Raw genomic sequence first — 24,850 nt, 5'->3', positions numbered from 1 at the left:
CAATAAGGCCACATCTCCTTTTTTTCCCCCCTTATTCTTTTTTTTTGGAGCTGGGGACCGAACCCAGGGCCTAGCAAGCACTCTACCACTGAGCCAAATCCCCAACCCCAAGGCCACATTTCCTAATAGCACCAACTTCTTAAGGCCAAGCATTCAAACACATGCGTCAAGGCGGGCCATACCTATTCAAACCACCAAATGTGGTGACAGTGAAATAGAGGTGAGTGCCTGGCAAGGGGTCCAGCTGTGCTAGGGACAGAGGAGATGATGATATGGAGATTGGAGGAAACAGAATCATTATGAACTACTGCAAGTCATGGATAAATGAGTTTTCAAAATCCTCTGCAGGTTGAGTCTTCAGCTCTGTCTTTTGATCTGGTGCTGCTGTACTTCTCGACTGGTTTACTGACATGTTAGTTCGACTTCTGGAGTGAGTCCTAAAAACTGCTACAGATTTCTTGAATAAAGACAAAATTTCCAGCAGCAAAATTTCAAACCTCTAGCCTTATTTTTTTTATAAACACTATACCATACTAAAATAGTATCAAGTATTTCAAAATTGTTTTGTTTTGTTTTCCTTCTTCCAGACAGGGTTTCTCTGTAGTTCTGGATGTCCTGGAGACTCATTTTGGTAGAACAGGCTGGCTTCAAACTCAGAGGTCTGCCTGCCTCTGAGTGTTGGGATTAAAGGCATGTACCACTACCAACCAGTTCAAATTTGTTTTTAATACTGATTTAATTATGAATCAATACAACTATAGCCAAACCATATATATTTTTTAAAAAAATGCCTGTAAATTTTGCAAAACCAGTGTGGAATTTACTCATTTAACAGGTATTGGGCCCCTCACTAGTAGCCAGGCAAAATTTTAGACCCAGCAATGAACAACAGCAAAAATCATTCTGTAATAGGTTTACTTTCTTGATTACAGTTGCTTTAAAAATATACTACTTAAAAAGAACTGACATCTAGGATTGGGTAGTTAGCATTTAGTCAGAATATGATGTGATGGTTTCTATAAGTTTGGCCCATATTACGAGGTATGGCCTTGTTGGAATAGGTGTATCTCTGTGGGTGTGGGCTTAAGATAACTGGAAGTTATCACCCTAGATAACTGGAAGTCAGTCTTCCACTAGCAGCTTCAGATGAAGATGTAGAACTCTCAGCTCTGCCTGAACCATGCCTGCCTAGATGCTACCAGGCTCTCACCTTGATAATGGACTGAACCTGTGAACCTGTAAACCAGCTCCAATTAAATGTTGTCTTTCTAAGAGTTGCCTTGGGGGTTTGGGGATTTAGTTCAGTGGTAGAGCGCTTGCCTAGCAAGCGCAAGGCCCTGGGTTCGGTCCCCAGCTCCAAAAAAAAAAGGAGAAAAAAAAAAAAAAAAAAAAAAAGAGTTGCCTTGGTCATAGTGTCTGTTCACAACAGTAAAACCCTAACTAAGACAGAAGCTGGTACCAGAGGAATTGCTTTGATAAGCCTGACCATGCTTTTGTTTGGAAGAATGTGGATTTGAAACAATGGAATTTTTTTTAAAGATTTATTCATTTATTATATATAAGTACACTGTAGCTGTCTTCTGAGACACCAGAAGAGGGCATCGGATCCCATTACAGATGGTTGTGAGCCACCATGTGGTTGCTGGGAATTGAACTCAGGTCCTCTGGAAGAGCAGTCAGGGCTCTTAACCACTGAGCCATCTCTCCAGCCCCAACAATGGAATTTTTTTTTTTTTTTTTGGTTCTTTTTTTTCCGGAGCTGGGGACTGAACCCAGAGCCTTGCGCTTCCTAGGCAAGCGCTCTACCACTGAGCTAAATCCCCAACCCCAACAATGGAATGGTTTAAGTGCAGCTTAATGAGCCATCCTAGTAGGAATATGGAAGACTGTTGTTGAGTATTGTGCAGATCTAGTCCAAGAAGTTTCAGAGGAGAAGAATTTCAGTCAGTATGTGGCTTAGAGACTGTTTTTGTGGCATTTTGGTAACCTTGTCTGAAGAGTCTTTCTAAGGCTGAGGTAAAGAGATAAATATTAATTGCATTGGTAAAGGGAGTCTTTTAAAAGCCCAGCTTTTTTCTCTTTTGTTCTCTGGTTAAGTCTCATGAAGAGCATTTTGAACAATTGTAGCAAGCTTAGAAAGGAAAAATATAAAATATATGGTTCCAGTATTAAAGGGGCACCAGAAGTGAAATGGAGCTGAAGCCTGTGTTCTAGAAGATAGTAGGTTAAGGGAGTGGGAGTTTGGGACAAGATCCTACCTAGCTAAGTTTAGATCCAGGCATGGTGGTACACACCTTTAATCCCAGGAGACAGGCATGCAGATCTTTGAATTCAAAGTCAGTCTATAGAGCAAGTTCCAGGACAGCTAAATTTAGACAGTGGAGGAGGAGTTGGAAAACAGAAAGCTGGGGATAATGTAATAGAACAAGGGGCCATGTCCTATTCCCTGCAAGCAGCAGAGCTCAGCACTCCGCCATGTGGCTGTGGCTTTATAGTCTAGAGAAGACGACGACTGGGACAGCTGATGCTGGGTAGGTGGAGCTAAGAAAACAGTGGTGATTAAGAAGAGCCAGCATCACTGAGGTGAAATCTTCTGGGAAGTGTTTTCTGAGAGCACAAAGAAGCTGTGTTCCAGAGATAGCCAAGGTTGTACACCATGCTGTAGCTGTACTTGGTAAGGTCTAAGAGTCACCCAAGTGGTACTGGTTTTGAAGGCTTGGCATTCCCTTCACACTTCTCTGTGTGAAGCCATGGAAGGCCATTGGTAGAAGGTGCAAACTCAGTTGCACTTGATGGGCCAGGATGAAAGGGTCATGCAAAGGAGTTGAGGCTTGGCACCATGAGAGAGCCTGTGAGAGGCTATGGTGAAGCCTAGTTGCAGTGGAAGACCCTAGCATATCCGAGATGCCAGTACCATGGGATGATCACCAAGAACAGCAGCAGCAGTGGAGTGGGTCAACCTGAGCTTAGTGTGCTACAGAGAGCAGAGCACCAGTCTTTTGGAGGAGCCCAGAAGATCATGTGTGGATCCCAGACATTGAAACAAGAAGTTGTGGACTGGGGATTTAGCTCAGTGGTAGAGCCCTTGCCTACCAAGCCCAAGGCCCTGGGTTCGGTCCCCAGCTCCGAAAAAAAGAAAAAAGAAAAAAAAAAAGTTGTAACATTGAAGTTGCCTTGGAGACCCCAAGATGTTTGAGATGCCAGAGCCATGAGCTGTGTCTGCTGAGGAAAGCTGCTAACAGAGAGTGCAACCAGCCCAGGAGAAAGAAGTTTGTTACAGTCAACAAACATGAAAAAGGAACTGGAGAGCTAAAGACCAGTTTGACATCAGACATGGAAACGAAAAGTTTTGAAGTTTGCCCAGCTGGTTTCCTGTCTAAAATATTTAGGGAATATTCTCCCCCTTACTAATTAAGCCATAAGGTGGCTGAGCAGATAAGATGGCTTAGATGTGAAGTGCTTACACCCCAGCATCTACTTAAAAAAACAAAACAAATCTGGGCATGGTAGTATATACCTATAATCCTAGTGTTGAACAGTCTCTGGTGCTCATTGGTCAGTTAGTTTTACTGAATCAGGATCTCCAGATTCAGTGTCAGCAAGTAGGTAGAGGCCCTTTGGAGCACCATAGGCTTGATGACCTAAATTCAATCCCTAAAAACCACAAGGGACAGCAGAGAACCAACTCCCTAGAGTTGCCCTCTGACCTTCACATGTGCTATGGCACACACATGCACTTATATACTCTTTTTTACTTCACAATAAATTTTTTAAAAAATTTAGGGGGCTGTGGAATCAGCCCTGTGGTTTAAGAGCCCTTCCAGAGGACCCAGCTTCCACACAGTGGTTATATAGAACTCCACGTCCAGAAGATATGACATTCTGATCTGCCCTCAAGAGTACCAGACACACATGGCACAAATACATACATGTAGAAACAAAATGTATGTATGTATGTATGTATGTATGTATGTATGTATGTATGTATGTATGTATTTTAAGACAGAGTCTTACTATATAGCTCAGACTGTCCTGGAACTCACTGGGCAGACCAGGCTGGCCTTAAACTCAGAGATCCACCTGCCTTTGTCTCCCAAGTGCTGGGATTACAAGGTGTGAGCCAAAATAAAATTTTTTTTCTTCTCTTTTTTTCAGAGCTGGGGACCGAACCCAGGGCCTTGCACTTGCTAGGTGAGCGCTCTACCACTGAGCTAAATCCCCAACCCCCAAAATAAATTTTTAAAAAATGAAATTTTAAATCAGGGCAGAACTGCTGAACTGGGCCAAGAACCCTTTTGGGGACCCTATGCAGTCATGAATTAAGAGCCATCTAGCAATTGGAAGACTTGGCTCTGATCACAAGTAATGAGCACAAGCTAGAGCAACACTAGGATTGGAGGAAGCACAGGCATGGGGTTAAGCTCAGCCCAAACATGACCAAGTCAGAACCCCAGGAACCTTGGGTCTGGATGGTCAATTCAACAAAATGTTTTATGCCACTCAATTATTTAGTTTAATTATTTAATAGTCACCAAGGCTCCAAAAAGCCACCCACAGGAAGGGGTTCATAGGACAGGTCCACCCTACAAGGGCTTTTGGGAATGTGACCACACAAGACAAAACAAGTTCCTAATTGTGATCATATCAGGGATGTGGAGGGAAAGATCTGCCTCCATAGCTTGGAACTTAGGCTCTCAGGGAACTAGTCTTAGTACAGAACGCAGGCTCCCCAGCTGATCCAGACCATTCATGATCTATCAAGAGTCTGTATCATAAAAAGATGCAGGGAAGAACAACACAGGCAAGAAACCCATTTATGCAGACTGATGGCTCCCAGGAGAGAAGACCGCCTGGTCTGATTGTTCCCTGTGTCTGTCTTCTCACTGAAATCCCCATTCTATAGCTAGGAGAAAACAAACCGCAAGTTTCTTACAGGCAGCTGTAACTCTGAGTCCACTACTCTTAAAAGCAGCAGGAAGCTGCGGCCTCCAAGACTGTCAGCTAATACAAACTTCATCTGTAGGTTGGATTCTGTTCCAGGATTTTTAAACCGCTTTTGTTGCTATTGTGCTGGGGACTGAACCAGGACCTCCACTGAATTACACCTTGGCCCTTGGGCTAGGTTTTGAAGAATAAGCACTTATAGGGCAGTCTGTCATTATTTTTAGGGTTTGTGTTTTGACACAGTCTCATTCTTGGCCCAGGTTGACCTGGCACTCATGGCAAGGCTGCTTCAGCTTCCCCAGTGCTGGCGTTACAAATATATTCTGCCGTGGCCAGCTTCATGTCTGTTCCTTAGGAACAACTCAGTCAAGCTCTGAGAGCATCAATCAGTAAGGAGCAGCCTGTTAGATCAGCAGAGAACACTGAAGCACACAGCAAGCACGCATGGGACTTACACGCTACTGTCCGTGAGGGATAGAGTGTCAGCATCACTGGACAGGCTCTGCTGCTCACTGTCATTGGCACTGGTGGCTGGGGCCAGGGCATAGCCAGAGTTGACATAGTAGGGGTTGACAGGCTCCCTCCAAGATCCATACCTGTGAATAAGAAAGGCAAGTGAGTGGCAGCAGAGCAATTATTCTGTTTTAACACACAGTCAGTTATCTGAAACAGAGCAGAAGATCACGTGCCTCCATCCCCTTCCTCTTCCCCTCTTTCCATCTTTCCCAATTCCAAGGAAGGGATGAAAGAGGTCTAAACTCTTTCTTTCTAGATGTTTCCTCTTTTTTTAAAAGGCATTTAGGTACATAAACACAGCATATCACTTGGGTAGCGGACAATACTCCATCTTTCTACTAAAGAGCACAAGAAAAAAGAAACCATTATCTTTGTTACAACTACAAAGTAACCCACTTCTGGCCCAACTCAATAGGTTTTTCTGGATCAGCCAGCCAGAGCCACCAGGACTCTAATTCAAGTCCTTGGGTGTCAGGCATCATGATGTTCCATGGACAAAAAACACAAATGAAATCTGTTGCTGGTTGGTGTGGGAAGAAGATCAAAGCCCCACTACTAAAGTAACAGAGTCTGATTGTTGCTCTGTGATTGGCCAAAAACAAGAAACATAACCTGAATTTTCTGTAAGGGCACTTTGCTATACTTATTTTTCTCTTCATCTCTCTACAGCATTTGGCACTTGCCTACTAGCTGATTTGTTACATTTTGGAATTTTTATTTTGTTGTTGTTGTTGTTGTTTTAACACTTTACAAGTTTTCAAGTTAAAAAAAAATTAGCTAGGCATTGTGGCACATGCCTTTAATCTCACAACTCTGGAGGCAGAAGCAGGTGGATATCTTATGAGTTTAAACCCAGTCTGGTCTACAGAGCCAGTTCCTAGAGACAGGTGATCTTGTAAGTGCAGGGCAACCTGGCAAGCTTTGCAGAGAGCAGAGAAGTGGGCTCCAGGAAGTCCGGGCTACACAGAGAACCTGCCTCAGTCAGGTGTGGGGACACACATCTCTGCGGCAGAGCCAGGTGGATCTCTCTAAGTCTAAGGTCAGCCTGGTCTACAGAGCAAGTTCTAGAACAGCCATGACTACACAGAGAAACCATGTCTCAAAAACAAACAAACAAACAAAAAAACCCCAACCAACCAATGAAAAACAACAAAAGGGGGGGGGAACCCTGTCACGTTGTGTTTGGCCTACATGCACTCGTGTATACTACATGCATGCCTAGTGTCCATGGAATCCAGAGAATACTGAATCTCCTGGAGCTGGAGTTAGAGACAGTGGTGAGTTGCTGTTGAGGTGCCAGGAACCCAGCCAAGGTCTTCTGCAAGAGCAGTTACTGCTCTCAACCACTGAGTCACGTCTCTCCAGCCCTCCAGACGTATTTTTACTGTGTGTGTGTTATAATTAATATATATTAATATTTATCTATATAAGTAGTGCATGCAAAATATTTTCTCCCTAAACATACTTTTTCTTACAGTCAAGGCCCTCTTACTCTGGTCACTTGAATGCATGATCCTGCCTTAGTTTTCCTGAGTAGTTGGGATTACAGGACTGTACCACCATACCTGGTCCCTTTTTGTATTGAGCACACACAGGCCTTTTAATTTTAGGTCATAAACATATTCTTCTATTATTCTTTAAAACAATTAAAAGATTTTCTTGAGGCAGAGATTTAGCTCTGGCTGATGAACTTGTACTGGTTTTATCTCTGCTTTCCCAAGTACATGACCTATCATATCAAGCTTCCAGCAGTTTTTTGCTCGTGTTTTAAGAAAAGTCTCACTATGCAGTCCGGGCTGGCTCAACTCACATTCCCTTGCCTTAACTCTTCAGATACTGGGGTTACATCTATATGTCACCACCCAGGCTTCCAATATCCACCCTGAGAGTGTTCTTTTTTTTTTTTTTTTTGGTTCTTTTTTTTCGGAGCTGGGGACCGAACCCAGGGCCTTGCGCTTCCTAGGCAAGCGCTCTGCCACTGAGCCAAATCCCCAACCCGAGAGTGTTCTTTAGAAGACTATCCATCTTATTTTGAGACAGGGTCTCTCACTGGGACCTAGGGCTTGATGATAAGGCTAGGATAGCTATCCAGTAATTCCCAAGGATCCTGTCTTCATCTCTCCAGTACTGATCATTACATCTGGCTTTTAACATGGGTGCTGGGAATCAAACTAAGGTCCTCACACTTACATAACAAGCATTTTATTGAATTCACAATGAATGGCCAATTGGTAACACTAACTACTACATGATTAGAAATTAAATGCTGCTTTTAGCCATATCCTAACTTGACTTTTAACGTGGGAATTGGGATCCATGGTGCTGTGCTGAGAGACAAACTTGTAGCAGCTGCACATCTATAGCAGTGGTTCTCAACTTGTGGGAAGAGACCCCTTTGGGGGTGTGTGTGACATATCCCTTTCACAGAGGTCACGTATCAAATATCCTGCATATCAGATATTTATATGATTCATAACAGCAAAATTACAGTTATGAAGTTGCAACAAAAATAATTTATGGTTAGAGTCACTCTAACATGAGAAACATATTAAAGGTTCACAGTAGGAAGGTTGAGAACCACTGATTTACATAGGGCCTCCTGACAAGTCTCTTCTCTAAAGATGGCTGAGTATGGTGGTGCATTCCCCTTTAACCTCAGCACTTGGAAGGCAAAGGCAGGTGAATTCTGGGTCTGTGTAGAGTGGTTCTTTTTTTTTTTTTTTTAAGATTTATTTATTCGTTATATATAAGTACACTGTAGCTGTCTTCAGACACAGCAGAAGAGGGTATCAGATTGTAGAGTGGTTCTTAACCTTAATGCTGTGACTCTTTAATAGAGTTCCTCATATTATGATGACCCTCAACCATAAAATTATTTCCATTGCTACTTTAGAACTGCAATTCTGCTACTGTTATGAATTATAAATTGTAAATATTTTTTGGAGACAGAGGTTTGCCAAAAGGATTATGACTCAGCTTGAAAACCACTGATATAGAGCTCCAGGCTAGCCAGGGCTATATAGTGATGGCCTTCAATAACTCTATTCACTGTACCTGAAGTCAGTAAAATAGAAAATAACAAAAATGGAGCTATTTAAGAGGTTTCTCTGTTTGGATCTTAGATCCTAGGGTTAGAGCCCTTCCCACTAAGCAGTAAGCCATAGACTGTACTTGCCTGCCAGGCACTCTGTATGGTACCCTCAGTGTAGGAAGATGAGGAACACCCAAACTGTTTCTAAGGGAACAGGCCTCCTTTAACCATCCACATGCATCCTCTGACCACCTACAAGTACGCAGCGGTGGCAGGGATGCTACAGGTGTACATCATTATAGTCACTCTGCACTTTTCTTTTTTAAAGATTTATTTATTTATTATATATGAGTACAGTGTTGCTGCCTTCAGACACACCAGAAGAGGACATCAGATCTCATTATAGATGGTGGTGAGCCACCATGTGGTTGCTGGGAATTGAACTCAGCACCTCTGGAAGAGCAGTCAGTGTTCCTAACCACTGAGCCATCTCTCCAGCCCACTGCACTTTTCAAAGTTCTCAAAATAAAAATTTAATGGAATCCACGCAAACATGCCCATCTTGACATAAGTACAAAAGCAAATTGATGAAGAAAAGGCAGTCTTTTTAATAAATGGTGCTATGGCACCTAGACATGCACAGACCCAAAGAACAAACTTTTATCTACATCCCACACTTACACCAAGCCAAGCCCTGCAGCTCCTGTGTTCAGGATGCTCCACACTCCATTCACTTGGCCTCTGCCCACCTTGACTCAGCAACAGGCCCTGACACAGTGTCCTGAGCATCAGTGCTTCTTTCCAGCCCTTGTAACACCACATATCAGCTGACGTTCAGGCTATTTTGAGTGGCAATCTGGTCATCCGTGGCCAACCCAGAGTGCACACAGATATACTCATATATGCATTTGCACGATGTGTACGCTTAGTGCCTACAGAGGCAAGAAGAAGGTACTGTATCTCCGGAAACTGACGTATAGGCAGGAATGAACTGCCTGATGTGAGCGCTGGGAACCAAACCCACATTTGACACAGCTATGGCGTCTTAATACCTGGTTCATCTGTCTCTCCCAGCTAGAAGCTACTTGGTGACTAAATGCTCTTCAGGCTTCCTAGGATATCTTCTAACATGGGTCAATGAAAACACTTATCTTAGGGCTAGGGAGATAGTTCAATTATAAAACAACTGCTATGCAAGCATGAGGACCTGAGTTCATCGTTCATAAAAAGCCAGGTATGGGGGTTGGGGATTTAGCTCAGTGGTAGAGCACTTGCCTAGCAAGCGCAAGGCCCTGGGTTCGGTCCCCAGCTCCGAAAAAGAGAAAAGAAAAAAAAAAAAAGATGTATACCATCACTACCCAGTTCAAAAAGAAGGAAGGAAGGAAGGAAGGAAGGAAGGAAGGAAGGAAGGAGGGAGGGAGGGAAGGAAGGGGGAAGGGAAGGGGGAAGGAAGGAAGAAAAGAAAAAGAAAAACAAAAGAAAAACGGAAAAGAAAAAGCAGAGCTTACAACCAACTTTTTCAGCACATTCCTTAACGGGCAAGCAGGACTGAGATGTGGCTAAGTGCCAGGGGACAGATGGACTGACGGACATACACACAGAGAATTTTAAAATTATTTATGCATATGGATGCTTTGCCTGCGTGTAAGTCTGTGTACCACATACATGTCCAGAAAGGTTTACTGATTCCCTGGAACTTCAGTTACAGATGGTTGTGAGTTGCTATGAAGATGCGGGGAGCTGAACCAGGGTTCTCCAGGAAGAGTAGCCAAAACTCTTAACACTAAGCCAACTCTCCAGCTCCTCGTTTGTTTTGCTTTGTTTTGTTTTGAGATAAGGCTTCAATATACAGCCCAAATTGGCCTTAAACTCACATTTATTCTTCTGTCTCAGCCTCCTAAGAGGTATGTACTACAGCAGGCCCAGCTTGAAGCACTGGTTTTTGTTGCTGCTGTTTGTTTTGGTTTTGTTCTTTCTTCTCTCCTGTGCTGAGTGATCACTTGACTGCCTCAGTCTCCTGAGAAAGCAACCTAACATCCATAGGTAGGGGCAGGGGCTCTACTGGCTTTAATTTGTTGTGACAGATGATGGAATACTCCTGAGAATCAGAGGCCTTGAGCTCCTATGCTGGTAGACTTGGCCTGAACTCTGCCTACTCTGCTGCTCCAAATGGGCATAAGCCAAGAACCAACAAATATATGTATCCTCTCCCAAGGCTTGTTCCTACTGTCCCAGCCCCTTGCCCTGGTACCTATGGACAAATCTGTCTTACGCCAGGGGGACATCCTGGACTGAACGGGATGTGGGCTAGAGGAAAAGGTCTGTCTAACTCTTAAGACCACCCCACCCCAGTCCTGTGTCTTTGGCCAACTAAATCCCAGAGACTCAACTCAAATTGGATGAATTCATCCAATAGTTGCTGGTTCTTTATGACATCTCTGGAGCTCAGACAGCAGTGGTGAGGACAGTGTCTTAGCAGAGTATAGAAGCCAAACAAGGGCATGTGAGTAGACTTGACCATGCCCCACTACCTGCAGACCATTGTCTCCAGACCTGTCCCTGAAGCTCATCGTTCCTATCTGAACCTAGATCTACACTTGACTGGCAGAGATTACCCTCAGCTGCATTCCTACCCTCAATACCAGCCTGCATCTTGCCCTGAGAACAGCAAAGAGTAAATATAAGGTGCACATGCAGGAGTAACGAACATCCTCTTCCAGGCTCAGAACCATTAATCCCAGAGTCTCAGTCCCCTCACCAATCACAACAGGAACCCACCCTGCTAACATCCATGTAATGATTCAGACAAGCTGTGATTCCAGAAGAACAAAGAGATAATACTCAGTCTCTGATACTACATCTATGGTCCCAAATAGATGAAGGCAATTGACATCAAAGAACAGAAAGCATGATAGCATATCATTAAAGTCCTAACATTGTCCACTCATGAGTGACAGCATGCCACCCATGCTCAGATGCACATCCACTTACAGGAAGGAGCATGCTATTGCCAGGCGTGTTGGTGAATGCCTTTAGTCTTTAATCTCAGCATGTAGCAGGCAGAAGTTGTTTACAGACTGAGTTCCAGGATAGCTATAACTACAGAGAAACCACACCCAGAAAAAAAAAAAAACATATTGTTTGATATCTGGATGGTGTCCACCCAGGGATGACAACTATTATTTATCCATGTTATAATGCATACCCACTCATAGAAGGTGGTGATGTCTAGGTTCTGACTGTGTCCATCTCATTAGATCACCATGACCGTGACACCAATATATCTTTCATTCCACATTCCCTATGCTATATCCTTTGGACAAGAGACTAGTTTCCCAAGATATCTCCTCTTCCAGAGTTTATCTTCTCATACAGGGCTTCAGAACTACAGAAGAACCTGTGATGATACTAGAAGGGTGAGAGGGAACATCTCACTCTAAATTACCACAAAACCCTGGCTCACAAACAAGATCTTCCTGGGTATACCCTACTGTGTAAATATAGTTACGTACAGAACAAGCACCTCACTCACCTCTGTACCTAGAGGGAAAAGAACATCCTACTGGATGCAATCCACAACCCCCACCAGTAGCCAGCAAAATCCCCTCATTAGGAATCCGGCCTCTTTCTCCCCTGTGTGGATCAGTCACCAGCACCCTCCAATAGTACATCAATCAGATGTTAGAACCCTTGTGAACAGGCCCAGGTGACCTTAGAATCTGAAGCAGCCTGCCATTCACTGTAAACCCACTTGGCAGCTTCTGATTGGGCTGGGAACAACCTAACTGAGTGGGGGTAAAGAGGGTACATGGCTCCCACTGTGCAAATGCAGTAGATGAGGTGATGTCATCACGCCTTGAGGAATTCTGACTGAATTTCCTGTTACCACTAAGTCACCATTTCTTCATTGTAAAGCAGAAATGATAATGGTCAGCCAGGCATGGTAGCATAAGCCTTTAATCCTAGCACTCTGGAGGCAGAGGCAGGGTGATCTCTGTGAGCTTGAGGCCAGTTTGATTTACACGTGATTTCTAAGCCAGCTAGAGTTACATGGAAAAACCCTATCTAAAATTTAAAAAGAAAGGGAGGGAGGGAGGGAGGGACAATAGATTCTCTGTAGGATTTCTGAGCTCTTAGTAAATGTACAGTACTCAGTGCTTGGAGAGGGTTCAGAAAACAATGCAGAAGAACCTCAACATAGACTACACTGTCTTTGGCCCTGCATCCCTCAGAGTTGGAAGGAGAGAGAAAAAAAAAAAAAAGTTGGTTACAGGCCACAGCTAAATAACATAAATATGCAACCAATTCAAGATTCTGAAGTCAGAACAACAGATCCTCAGGACCCAAGCACTGCTGACTCTACCATGGCTCTACAGAATAGAAAGTGTGCAAGTGAGGGCCATATCTGATTTCATATCGTCTCCAGCCCAATTCTACACATTCCAGTGTTAACCCAATCAGCAAATGTTTAAAGTAACTGCTAAAGGATGAGCAAGGTAGCCTAGATGGTAAAAGTGCCTAATGCCAAATCCAACCGCCTGAGTTCAATCACTAAATACACGTGGTGGGAGAGAACTACTGAAAATTGTCCTTTTATGCCACACATATACCATGCATGAACTAAAAACTAGACTATGTATTAAGAAAAACCTAGAGGAATCCAGGCCATATAAGGTTGTCTCTGGGTGACAGAAAGATAAGACACCTCTGTTTACCTTACTTTCTCTTTTCTGCAGCAAATCTATCTATTTCATGTATCTCTTAACATCAAAGTGAAAACTATGGACTAATAGATGCAAAGAGGAATTTAAAATGAGCAAGCTCGGGCTGGAGGGATGGCTAAGTGGTTAAGAGCACTGACTGCTCTTCCAGGTACAGAGTTCAAATCCCAGCAACCACATGGTGGCTCACAACCATGTGTAATGAGATCTGATGCCCTCTTCTGGTGTGTCTGAAGACAGCTACAGTGTACTTATATATAATAAATAAATTTTTAAAAAAAATAAAAGGAGAAAGCTCTGTAAAACTATACACTGGACTTGCTAGTCAGGGCTCAAAAGCACTGAGGCCCTAGAGACCCCTTTCTTTTCTGCTTGCACCTGAGTGATTACACAGCTCCTATCACTTTCTTCAAGAGCCTAGACTCATATAAATGGTTTCAGAATAATTCTGTAAGTCACAAATCTAATAAACACTCTAACTGATGAAGTTGAGATTTAAATAGTGGGATTAAATAAATGGAATAGCTGAATGTTGATACAAACTTGTAATCTCAGCATGTAAGAGGTTGAAGTAGAAGGATAGCAAGCCTTAAGAGGGGGAAGGTCGGGTTGGAGAGATGGCTCAGTGGTTAAGAGCACTGACTGCTCTTCCAGAGTTCAAATACCAGCAGCCACATGGTGGATCACCATGAGATCTGATGCCCTACCTCTTCTGGTGTCTGAAGACAGCTACAGTGTACTCATAGATAATAAATAAAATAAATCTTTAAAAAAAAGAGAGGGAAGGTCTTATTTAATATAAAATAATATAAAATATAATATTGTTATGTGGAGATGTCAGTCCCTCACTCTAGCCTTGTCCTAATAAGCAGATATTTCAGAGGACTGTCAGTTCCAAAGACATGCCAACTCTCCTTCATAGACTCAAGATAGTCAAATAAGTACTGTAAAGTAGCAACCACCAAAGAGCTTCAACTTTGGGACACATGCAGATGCTTGTTCGTTCCTTTTTTCTTGTTTTATTTTTAAGATAGGGTCTCACTGTGTAGACCTGGCTAGCCTAGAACTCACAATGTAGAACAGGCTAGCTTTGAACTTACAGAGATCCATCTGTGTCTGCCTCCAACAGCTGGGATTAAAGATATGTGTTATAACACCCAGCTTTCATCAAGTCTTATGCTTCTTTGGGATGGAGAGAGAGAGATATGTATCCATCATGAATACAAAAACAGCCATGAAGGACTGAAAAGATGTGGTGGTACACCTTCATCTAGCATTCTCACCTTAAGCATGCGTGTATGTGTGTAGTGTAAAATACAACTTGTTAAAACTATAAACTTAGAGTTAAAAGATATTTATAGGCACTAGGGGATGGTTCGGTGTTAAAAGGCTTGGCATTTAAGAAATCAAGTTCAGATCTCCATGTAAGAAATTTAGAAAGGGGAGCAGGGGAGATGGAGAGATTAAAAGTGGTTAAAAGTGCTCACTGTTCTGAAAGGGAACCCAAGTTTGGTTCTCAGCATCCACATGGCAGCTCAGAATAACCCCCATCTGAGGGAATGTTTAATAACCTCTTCTGACTCCAATGGCTCCTGTACACGTACGTACATACATACACCCAAAGTGTCTTGAGCCAGCTTAGGCTCAGATACAAATAAAAACCATTAGACTCTCCTTGCTTCTGCTAATCTAGCTATACCCCTTTACCCAAGTTGCTGGTTTAGCTTACCCCTCACCTAAACAAGAAGTTTAAAATAGAAAATTAACAGTCAAACTTGACTACAGATATGACAGTCACATGTCTGGTAAGCTTTAAAATAAACAGAATGTGAAACAGAAATGAATCCATCCATGATCTGTTGAAACTAGACAAATGTAGGTGGCAGAGGGAAAGAAAAGATGTAGATGACATTAAGATGTACTCTCCTGACTATGAAGCCAATGAGGAAAAGAAGAATGAAGCTCTATTTAGGGATATAAAACCCAACTCTGAGCTGACTCTGATACCTAATTTTGCAAAGTTTTAAAACTGTCTTGCTTTCACTAAGGGGTCTTTGTTCCTCATATCTAATAGGGCATATAAATGTCAGGTTGATGGGATCCACTGCCTTCCTCCATCCTGGTCCCCATAATCCTAGTGCTTGGGAAGTGAAGCAAACATTAACAGAAGGAGCTAACAATGGGTTCAAGTAAGAGATCTGCCTCAATATATCTGAGAGAAAAGACACCTGACAATCTCTGGTCTCCACATGTACACCTGCGCATACACAAAAAAATTCAATACACACATATGGTGTACATACATACAATAAACAACAATTTAAAAAATGGGTACCTAGGGGTTGGGGATTTAGCTCAGTGGTAGAGCGCTTGCCTAGGAAGCGCAAGGCCCTGGGTTCGGTCCCCACTCGGGAAGCAGAGATAAGTATATCTGAGTTAAGAAACCAATTTCCTTCCCTCCTTCCTCTTCCTTTCTGAGTTTTTTTTGAGATGATCTCAGTCTTGGCTGGCATGCTGGCCTCAAAGTCAGAGATTGGCTGCCTCTGCCTCCCAACTGCTGGGATAAAGTGCATGCAACACCCAGGCCAGGCCCAATTTTCTTGTGATGAGCAAAGGTCCTCTAGCAGATCAGGTAGAACCCCTGAGCTGTAGAAGAATGGGAAGCACACACACACAAGCCAAGATTTTAGCTATGTCTCATGTAGGAAAACCTGCTACACAGAACACTATGCTCCTGAGAAGGATGTAATTTTCACTCATAATGAGCTTGTATAACAAATATGACCTTCTACCTCCATCTTCATGCTACATGGGTGTCACATTTGACTTTCTCTAACTAGCTAGTCTACATGTCTTTTCCTCTTAATTCTGTTAAAAAATATTTAAAGGCCCACATATGGTGATACACACCAGTAATTCCAGCATTCAAGAAGCATAGAGATGATGACTTCCACAGATCAAGGCCAGCCTGGGATACATAGTGAGTTTCAAGCTAGCCAGGGCCACATGGTAAGACACTCCCCCAAAAAAGGGTGGAAAGGCATCATTTCATAAGATCGAGATCTATAATGCACAGGCTCTCTAAATTAAAACAAACAACGAAAAACAAAAAACAGGGAGATGGAAAGGAACGAAAGTATTCAAAAAATGACATTAGAAGAAATTATCAAAAGATCAATCACACAACTGAAAGACAAGTTTCTTCAAGTGAAAAAAGTCTTAAAGGGAAAAACCTGCAATACTACGAGAGAACACTAACAACACTAACAACAATGAACACATTCAAAGACATCCATCCTCAGGGTAAGGTCAGCATGTAGCTCAGCAGCAGAGTGTCTATCTACCATGATTAAGGCCCCAGATTCAATACCCAACACCTTAAAGAAAACAGGAAAGCCAAGTGTGGCAGTCAACACTTGTTAATAATAACATCAGCGTGTTGTATGAAAGGAGAGAAGGTTAGCACTCCCCTTGACAAGAATGGAAGAGGCCCTTGGGCCTAACAACACACATACGGTTAAGGCATTGCCACCTACTTCGTGGCATCTAACAACTGTTTTTGAAACCGGGAAAGGGAATAACAATTGAAATGTAAATAAGAAATACCCAAGTTAATAAAGATGGAGGGAAAAAAAAAAAGAAAATAATAACATCAGCACTCAGGAAGTGGAAGCAGGAGGATCTCTTTTAAGTATAAGGCCAGCCTGGATCATAACTCAAGTCCTAGGCTAATCTAGGATACACAGCAAGACCTTGTCTCAAAAGCCATCCTGGGAAAGAAGTCATAGCCACAGAAAGGGTCACCAGTTCAACTCCAGCATAAAGGTATAATACACTTGAGAGACATGCCACCCAATTAAATCCTACCCAACTAGGGTCCACAAAGTGAGTTTGACAACTACACAAGAACAGCAACTAGGGGCTGGAGAGTTGGCTGGCTCAGCAGTTAAGAGCACTGAATGCTCTTCCAGAGGCCCTGAGTTCAAATCCCAGCAACCATGTGGTGGCTCACAACCACTTGTAATGGGATCTAATGCCCTCTTCTGGTGTGTCTGACATACCAGTGTACTCATATACATAGAATTAAAAAAAAACTTAAAAAAAAAAAAGAACAGCAACTAGTATCATTTATTACTAACCTAACACCCAGTAGTACCATAGCACTCAACCACACCATGTATTACCACAGCATTGAACACAGCACACCATAACACAGTATCTCAGGAACTCAGAGAGCATCTAGGACACCTATACTGATGACACCATGCACCTAGCACCACACTATTGAACATCATATACACCACCAAGCACCAAGGCAACACAGTACCTTGTACTACAGTACTCAGAGACACAAAATGCCTACAGGTTAATTCTTTCAGCTAGAGTAGGAACACAGAAGGCTTTGGGAAACATGTTCAGGAAAAACTAGTTTATTACTCATATATCACAAAATATAGCACTTCATGTTGGTAAAGATTCATGAAGAGACTGGAAAAATGACTCAGTAGTTAAGAGTACTTGTTTTTACAAAGAACCTAGTTTCAATTCCTAGCACCCACATACCAACTAAAGTCTGTAAATCCAATTCCAGGGGAATCAACACTCTCTTACATCCAAAAGTACAAGGCACTCAGTCTGAATATCCATACAAACATGTACACATACACACACACACACACACACACACACACACACACACACACACACACACAAATTAAATTTTTTTAAAAAGGGGCTGGAAAGGGGCGGGGAGTCCTGAGTCTAGTCCCAGCTCCCATGTCGAGTAGCTCAAAACTACCTGTAACTTCAGCTCTAGAGATCTGAGACCTTAGGTCCCCGGGTGTTCACTCATATATACATGCACAATTTTAAATAAAGAAATAAAAATTTTAAATCTTAGGGCCTGGAGAGATGGCTCAGAGGTGAAGAGAGCACTGGCTGTTTTCCCAGAGACACTAGGGTTAGATTCCCAGCATCAACGTGGCCACTACAATCATCTGTAACCCAGTTCAGGAGATCGAATGCTCTCTTCTAGTCCCTGCAAGTAGCAGGCATGTATACAGTGCCCAAGCATATATGTAGGCAAAACACCCATACACATAAAATGTTTTCTTAATTAAATAAAAAACAAAAACAAAAAAGATGGCTCAACAGTTAAGAACATTGACTACTTTTCCAGAGGTCCTGAGTTCAATTCCCAGCAACCAAATGGTGGCTTGAAACCATCTGTAACAGGATCTGATGCCCTTTTTTGGTTTTGTCTGAAGACAGCGACAGTGTACTCACATAGATAAATAAAATAAATCTCAAAAAGTGATTTGATCACTGGGGAACAGAAATGCAAACATAGAGGACCTACTTCAGACTGACCATGAAGAAAATTATATAGCATGCCAACCCTAGTCTGAATAAAGGGACTTCAAGCAATTTCAAGAGAACCCACCTGGGGGGGGAGGGGAGCAGGGGTCAATGGCACCCTAACTGAAAATATTACTCAGTGGAGCCCGATTATACTTGGAACAGAAAGGAAACTCTGTAAGTCAGCACCTTCCAACAGAATTTTCTAAAGAACATTTAAATAAACAATTATTAGGCTTTTATCCAAAGTATTTCATCAGATAACATGTTTAGAAATTCTTCAGAGTTGATGGACTTTAACATAACTATCTTCTATCTTAATCTCAATTCAGTCTCTTGATAGATGAACCAAATATAAATAGTCCAGCCAATAGCTGGGAAGTACAGCTTTATCAACAGAACAAGAACATGAGACATTTTAGCCATGGTTGAACACAGTTTTAGTGATTCATAATAAACAACGAGTCTGTTAGTCTTTGTTATCATTGCTGAAATATAATAGTTTATCTCCCAAGAGAAAGGCTAGCAAATTTAAGTGTCACAAGCTTTAAGGATTCTGCGGAAAACTAAAAAAATCCTTTAGTTTAGAACCTAAAGGCTGTATTATCTTGATTAACGTACCTTTTGTATAATGTGAAGTAGTTATTGCTACATAAATTTGTAACATTCTGTTTGTATTTTTTCCGAGAACATAATGTCAATGTGTTTTCTTTCTATTTTATGTGTATGAGTGTTTTACCTGCATATATGTTTGTGTATTAGTTGTGAGCCTGGTGACCATGAAGACCAGAAAAGAGAACTGGATGCCCTGCCTGGAACTGGAGTTACAGAGGTTGTAAGCTACAGTATACTTATATATAATAAATCTTTAAAAAAAAAAACACACAAAACAAAAAACAAATGCATTTTTTTAAAAAAAGTATTTTATGTATATGCATACACTGTCGTTGTCTTCAGACACACCAAAAGAGGACATCAGATCCCATTACAGATGGTTGTGAGCCACCATGTGGTTACTGGGATTTGAACTCAGGACCTCTGGAAATGCAATCAGTGCTCTTAACCACTGAGCTATCTTTCCAACACAACAAATGCATCTTTTTAAAAAATGTTAAGCTATCCCATTTTTTTTGTTGTGGTTTGTGATTTTTGTTGTTGTTGAAACAGTCTCTCTTAATGGCCTTTGCTGTCCTGGAAGTCACTGTGTAGGTCAGGTTAGCCTCAAACTCAAGAGAGATCTTTCTGTCTCTGCCCCAAGTTCTGGGATTAAAGTGTTCAGTCTTGTGTTGCCTGTAAGTGCTTCCCATTCATAAACCCAGCGAACCAGTAATATCAAGTACCAGCATCTCATGGCCTGGGAGCTCAAGACTGGAGCTAATCTCAATTTCTTTGTCCAACCCCTACCCATTGTATTTCATGGATGCTGTGGAGTTCTGTCAGACTGTGGAATTCTGCATGACTATTGACAGGCATGTACGGATAGTATGGTGGGTACATTGGGGTTCATAAGAAATCTCTGCAGCACTGGCACAAGGGATAGTATATTTAAGATTTGCTCTAATGGGGCTGGAGAGATGGCACAGAGAACTCTTCCAGATGACCTGGGTTCAATTCCCTGCACTCATGTGGTAGCTCATGTGGTAGGATCAGAGCTGCAGCTAAACTGACGTAGGTGGCTAAGCAGAGTTGGGCTGCTGCAAAAACCAAGTTGGGGCAGAGGAAGGAAGACCTAGTGTTAGAACCCTCAATGTGTCATGCACCATCCTACCTTTGCAAACTCAGACGTTAATTCTACCAGCATCTAAACATAAACTTTGTTCAGGAGGCTCAATGCCCAAGTAGAGGTAAACAGTCATCTGGTAAGAATCTCTGCACTTCCCACATATTATCTATCTATGGCTTCTCTACAACATCCTTATTCTGCAGAATACATAAAAAACATAAAAAGCACAGTAGGAAGGTAGTCAATTTCACAAAATAAAGCCTGTGAACTTATTAAGCTAGGGTTTCTTTTTCTTTTCTTTCCTTCTTTGTTTCTTTTTGTTTTGATATAGAATTTCTCTGTGTAGGCCTGGCTGTTTTGGAACTTGCTTCGTAGACTAGGCTGCCCTCAAACTCATGCAGATCTGTAGTTGATGTCTATATGCTAGTGAGGGCAAGCACAAGATAAGGCATGGCCTGTGAAAAAGTAAGGCAGGGACAGAGTTTCTTTAAGGTAGGAGAGGAAAAGGAAGAACCAAGAGAAGGCAGAGAAGGACTATCGAGATCTGTATGGCCTTAAATGGCTACAAGTAGTTATGAATATTTCTTAAGGGATAGATTTTTATAGGACAATTTGTCTTATCTAGGTAGGCAGTTTATATCATTATCAATTGGTTGTGAGTTTATTATGTGGACGTTTTGTGGATTGAGAATTTAAGATATAAATATGATTGCTAAATTACAAGCTTATTGAGTTTTGATTTAACGGGATACTGGGAATATACTATACCACAGGAGGTGAATGCTGGGAATGTGATCAGAGTCCACAGCAAGAAAGCCACGAAATAGGCAGACTCTGTGAGGAACTGGCATGGCAGTGGCCTGGCAGGCTCAGAGAGTAACTGGCGGCAGCATGAGATGGTGAGTTGGTTGATGCTTTGCTCTTTGAGATGAAAATACCCAGCAGATGCCATGTGGCCCACCTGAGCCGGCACTAAGGCAGATGGTATTAGATTCCTTTATTAATAGTTACCACAACACTGATCTCCCTGCCTCTGCCTCCCTTTAGTGCTAGGATAGACCAAAGGCATGTGCCACCAAAACAGGCTTAAACTGGGGTTTCTAAAGTCACTATGAACCTAACTCTTGCATATTAATGTATTTGTAGAGATGTGTACATGTGTGGGGGTGTGTGTCATGGTGTGTTTGTACATATCAGAGAACATGTGAAAGTCATTTCTCTCTTTTCACTAAGCAGATCCTAGGGATGGAACTCAGACCTCAGATCCTCAGGCTCAGAGGCAGGATCTTCTAACTACTGAATCATCTCACCAGCCCTCACAAAACTGACTTTCTCTCTCTTCTTACTTTTAAAACAGGCTCTCTCATCCAGGGCATGATGGCCCACACCTTTAATCCCAGCACTCAGGAGTCAGAGACAGGCAAGATCTCTGAGACTTTGAGGACATCAGGGTGTACAGAGCTCCAGTTCCAGGATAGTCAGGGCTTTGTTATACAGAGAATCCATGTCTCGAAAACAAAACGAAACAAAAAGACAGACAGGATCTCTCTAAGCAAACTAGGCTGGGCTTGAACTCACAGAGATTCTTTTGCCATCGGTGGGATTAAAGGTGTGAGCACTTCAAAACAACTTAAAGGGAAAAGGTAGTTCTACGTACTTAGTTAAATAATTTTTGCAGGCTGGAGAGATGGCTCAGTGGTTAGGAGCACTGACTGCTTTACCAAAGGTCCTGAGTTCAAATCCCAGCAACCACATGGTGGCTCACAACCATCTGTTTTGGGATCCTGGGATCCGATGCCCTCTTCTGGTGTGTCTGAAGACAGCTACAATGTGGTTATATATAATAAATAAATCTTAAAAAAAAAAAAAAAAAAGAAAGAATTTTTGCATTTTCCACTAGATATTCACAATATTTCTTAAGGGCTGATGAGATGACTCAATGAGTAAAAGTCCTTGTTGAACAAGTCTGGCAATCTGAGTTCAATCCCTGGGATCCACAGGTGGTGGTTTGAATAGCTTGGCCCCATAGCCTCATGTGTTTGAATGCTTGGCTCACCTGGAATAGCACTACTAGGAGGTGTGGCCTTATTGGAGTAGGTGTGGTCTTGTTGGAAGAGGTGTATCACAGTTGGGGTGGGCTTTATGCTCCTGCCCAGTGTGGAACCAGACCCTTCTTCTGGCTGGCAGCAGAAGATAATCTCTTTCTCCTGCCTTGGGATTAAGATGAACTCTCAGCTTGTTCTCTAGCACCATGTCAGCCAGCACACTGCCATGCTTCCCACTATGATGATAATAAACTGAACCTCTGAAACTGTAAGCTAGCCCCAATTAAATGTTTTCCTTTATAAAAGTTGCCTTGGTCATGGTATTTGTTCACGGCAATAAAACCCTAAGACACTACACAAAGCTGAAAGAATGGACTCCACAAAGTTGTTTTCTGATATCCACACACACCACGGTATGTGTGCATCTACACACATAATAATAACAGACAAAATCTGGAGAAGGGGGGGAAGGATAGCTCAGCAGTTAGTAGAATGTACTGCTCTTATGGAAGATCAAAGTTTGATTCTCACCATCCATGTTGGGCACCTCAACAGCTTATAATTCCATCTCTCTCAGGAATCTATGTCTCTGGCTTCAGTGGGTCCCTGGACTTGTGTGTATATGTGTACTTACAAGTGTGCATGTGTGCACGTATACGCACACTTAAAAATAACCTTTGAAATTTCTCAAGCTGTATGTGAGGATTTACACCTGTAATCCCAGTACTTAGGAAGTAGAGGCAGGAAAACCAGGAGTTTAAAGTTATCCTCAGCTATAGAACAGGTTTGAGGACAATCTGGGCTACATAAGACAATGTTTTGTTTTAAAAACTTTTTGGATTTGGGAACTAAAGAGAAGGCTCAGAGGTTATAAGCACTAGCTGCTCTTCCAGAGGACCCAGGTTCAATTCCCAGCAACCACATGGCAGTTCATAACTGTCTAGTTTCAGGGGAACTGACAACCTCACACCAATGCACATACGATTAAATAAATTATTGAAAAAAAAAAAACTTTTTGGATCTCGTTCACATAGGGAAAGTGTACATCCGCTAGTTAAGTAAAACCAGGGCTACCCACTGGCTTCTGTGCCAGACATTCCTTAATAGTAATGGGAGAGAAATAAGTTTTAAAAGAGCCAAGGAGCGGGGCTGGGGATTTAGCTCAGTGGTAGAGTGCTTACCTAGGAAGCGCAAGGCCCTGGGTTCGGTCCCCAGCTCCGAAAAAAAGAACCAAAAAAAAAAAAAAAAAAAAAAAAAAAAAGAGCCAAGGAGCCACTCAGACACCAAGGGTGAGATATCTCAGGTTTCCTCCCCAGAATCCAAATCTGTATGTTAAGACAGTCTAGGAGGCTCCTCATTCTGAGGTCATGTAGTAAGAATTCACTCTGGGCTGGAGAGATGGCTCAGTGGTTAAGAGCAATGACTGCTCTTCCAGAGGTCCTGAGTTCAATTCCCAGCAACCACATGGTGGCTCACAACCATCTGTAATGGGATCTGATGCCCTCTTCTGGTGTGTCCGAAGAGAGCGACGGTGTACTCACACACATAAAATAAATAGATCTTTAAAAAAAAAAAAAAAGAATTTACTCCATAGAACCAACCAGACATCTGAAAAATGGTAGGCCAGCAACAGGGACTAGCTTTCCTTAACCCCATGTCCAAGGCAATAGCAAGAGTACCAAGAGAAAATTATTTTAGTCAGACTAAATGATGAATTTTTAGTCACAAATGGCCATGAAGAGATAGGTCAAGTCAGTCTAAGTCTTCAAATGCAGGCTCAGTAGACTACACCCTCCTCTGAAACTAGATAGATGTTCTCTCACACCTTTCTGGCCTTTTGGATAAGATCAAGTGAGACCAGATGTTCTCTTTGGAGCCTCTGACTCCCTCAAATCATGATCCAAAGTTAACCTTCAGAGTTATGCACCTACTGGGTGCTTCCTCTTTCAATTTCTTTTTTCTACTGGTTGATATAGACATACCCTCCCATCACTTGGGAGGTAGAGGCAAGTCGATCTCTAGGAGTCCAAGGTCAGCCTGGTCTACTGGCAGACGCCATGCAGGAAGAGCTGCAATAGACAAGTGAGCCTCCTGGGAATGGCCCACTGTTTTGCATGGCTGCGATGGGTTAACCCTGGAAAGGCACCACCTCAGGGCCTTTGTCTCAGGATTGTTTCTTTCTGCTGATCTGCTTCTTATGTGTGTCATGGCTGTATTCCTCATTGTTCTGACATGGTGTGACTACACAAAGAAAGACCTTTTCTGCCTATACTCTGTTATGATTGCTTCCTGGATGTTAGCCTATTCTGTTGAGCAAATTTCCTGTAGATCAACGTCAAGTGAACTCTGTTTTATTATAAGATTTATTTATTATATACACAGTGTTCTGCCTGCATATATTCATTATAGAGGTTGTGAGCCACCATGTGGTTGCTGGGAATTGAACTCAGGACCTCTGCAAAAGCAGTCAGTGCTCTAATTGCTGAGCCATCTCTCCAGCCCCAAGATGAAC

At 42.4% G+C, this 24,850-nt stretch overlaps 1 protein-coding gene and 1 non-coding gene across 5 annotated transcripts in view; one reads left to right on the top strand and one right to left on the bottom strand.

The window, feature by feature from the left end:
• Axin1 (axin 1) overlaps window positions 1-24,850 on the bottom strand; it is a 52,354-nt gene that overhangs the window by 14,393 nt on the left and 13,111 nt on the right. For all 4 annotated transcript variants that reach the window (XM_087574585.1, NM_024405.2, XM_087574586.1 and 1 more), the window contains 1 exon segment: window positions 5,400-5,540. In XM_087574585.1, coding sequence (XP_087430711.1) covers window positions 5,400-5,540 — 141 coding nt within the window.
• On the top strand, window positions 16,649-16,774 carry LOC120095465 (U6atac minor spliceosomal RNA). The gene has a single exon (XR_015632517.1). It is a non-coding gene; the product is annotated as a U6atac minor spliceosomal RNA (small nuclear RNA).

The sequence above is a fragment of the Rattus norvegicus genome, chromosome 10, assembly GCF_021556685.1.
Source record: "Rattus norvegicus strain SHRSP/BbbUtx chromosome 10, alternate assembly SHRSP_T2T, whole genome shotgun sequence".
NCBI lineage: Eukaryota > Metazoa > Chordata > Mammalia > Rodentia > Muridae > Rattus > Rattus norvegicus.
This window is presented reverse-complemented; position numbering and strand designations above follow the sequence as displayed.